Source organism: Prunus dulcis, chromosome 5 (genome assembly GCF_902201215.1).
Source record: "Prunus dulcis chromosome 5, ALMONDv2, whole genome shotgun sequence".
Taxonomy (NCBI): domain Eukaryota; kingdom Viridiplantae; phylum Streptophyta; class Magnoliopsida; order Rosales; family Rosaceae; genus Prunus; species Prunus dulcis.
The window spans coordinates 4,003,442-4,004,744 of NC_047654.1; the positions used below are offsets into that span (position 1 = coordinate 4,003,442).

Consider the following 1,303-nt stretch of genomic DNA (forward strand, 5'->3'; position numbering starts at 1 on the left):
ACTGTATAATCTTACACATCCATATATGGCACACGATCTCTTCCTCCAACAACTGCAGACACACGCCATGTATTTTGATCCTTAATCTCTTGTTTGGTCAAGATGGTACTGTTGGTCGGCCATGGCCAAGGCGAAGCTCTAAATCAAGCTCTTCAAAATTGCCATTTTCGGTCTCAGGTGTTGAGGGTTCCGGATCATCAGCTGATTTGCTTGAGTGACAATATTGGGAATTGGTTCCTGGTGGCACAACTGATGCTAAGTAGTCATGAGGTGGAATATTGGGTGAGATTGAAAGGAGAGTGGATGGTGATTGCTCAACGCCATGTGAACTTGAGCTCATCAAAGTTGCGGCAGTGTTGAAGGATGCACCATTTATACTACTAGGGCTTGGCAATTGGTAAACCAGGCATAACCCACCATTTGCATTGACAAATTCTTGAGTTGGGATTATGAATGAGGAAGTGGAAGCGGATGAGGCTGATGCTGAGTTGATCGGAGGATGAGATTGGTGGAGCCGGGCGCGGTCACGGCGGTGCACATTCATGTGGCCTCCTAGGGCTTGGGCGGACCGGAATTCCCTTCTACAAAATGTGCAAGTGTAAGACCTTGGAGGCCAAGTGGTGCCCATTACATTACCGGTATCCTCCGCAAAGGCTCTCACTTCCCACGAGTCATCTTCGGGTTCTTGAGCTGGCTTAGAGTTCCACATCCAGGCTTTTGGGGGCAAGCTAGGGTTTAATAATTGCGATTGGTTTTGTTGTGATAGAGCCAATTTTTGGAGCTCGGTCAAGGAGAGAAGGCCAAGCTCAGCCATGGTAGAATGGTACTTGTACAAACATTTAAGATATAGAGATATTGATGGAGAAGTTGATGTGGAACCAAATTGTGAAATGGGTTAAATAAGGGGATAGGCTGAGGAGAGGGGAGAGTAGAGACAAAATGAAACCCTAACACTCGAGTGTATCACCAAAGTTGGGCAACAAGCAGTTGTATTTTAGCACAACAGACATTAAAATAACTTATGCCACCTCCACTAGCTGTGTTCTGTATAGCAGGACAGTTAACTTTGGCTTCAACGTCAATCCATATGTGTGTTCACTGGTTCAAATATCCCAAGCACAACTTGTGGGTCAGATTTTAAGATAGTTTATAGAGCTAATAAGACAACAGGGGTTTATGAGAAATAAAGAGGAACTTAAGTACTACTTGGAATTTAAACAACTGGTAATATGCTGATGAAGTTTCTTGGGGCATTAATTGATTAGGCATGCCCATATATGTTCTTTGTATGGTTCACTTTAGA

The 1,303-nt window shown here is 44.1% G+C and overlaps 1 protein-coding gene across 1 annotated transcript; it reads right to left on the reverse strand.

Moving 5' to 3' along the window:
• Positions 1-858, reverse strand: LOC117629265 (transcriptional regulator SUPERMAN-like). The gene has a single exon (XM_034361802.1). The coding sequence runs from the start codon at positions 812-814 to the stop codon at positions 98-100; it is 717 nt and encodes a 238-aa protein (XP_034217693.1). The 5' UTR covers positions 815-858; the 3' UTR covers positions 1-97.
• Positions 859-1,303: the final 445 nt, after the last annotated feature.

What these genes read in the sequence shown, in the direction of transcription:
- LOC117629265 (XM_034361802.1), bottom strand. Translation starts at nt 814, where the DNA reads ATGGCTGAGCTTGGCCTTCTCTCCTTGACCGAGCTCCAAAAATTGGCT.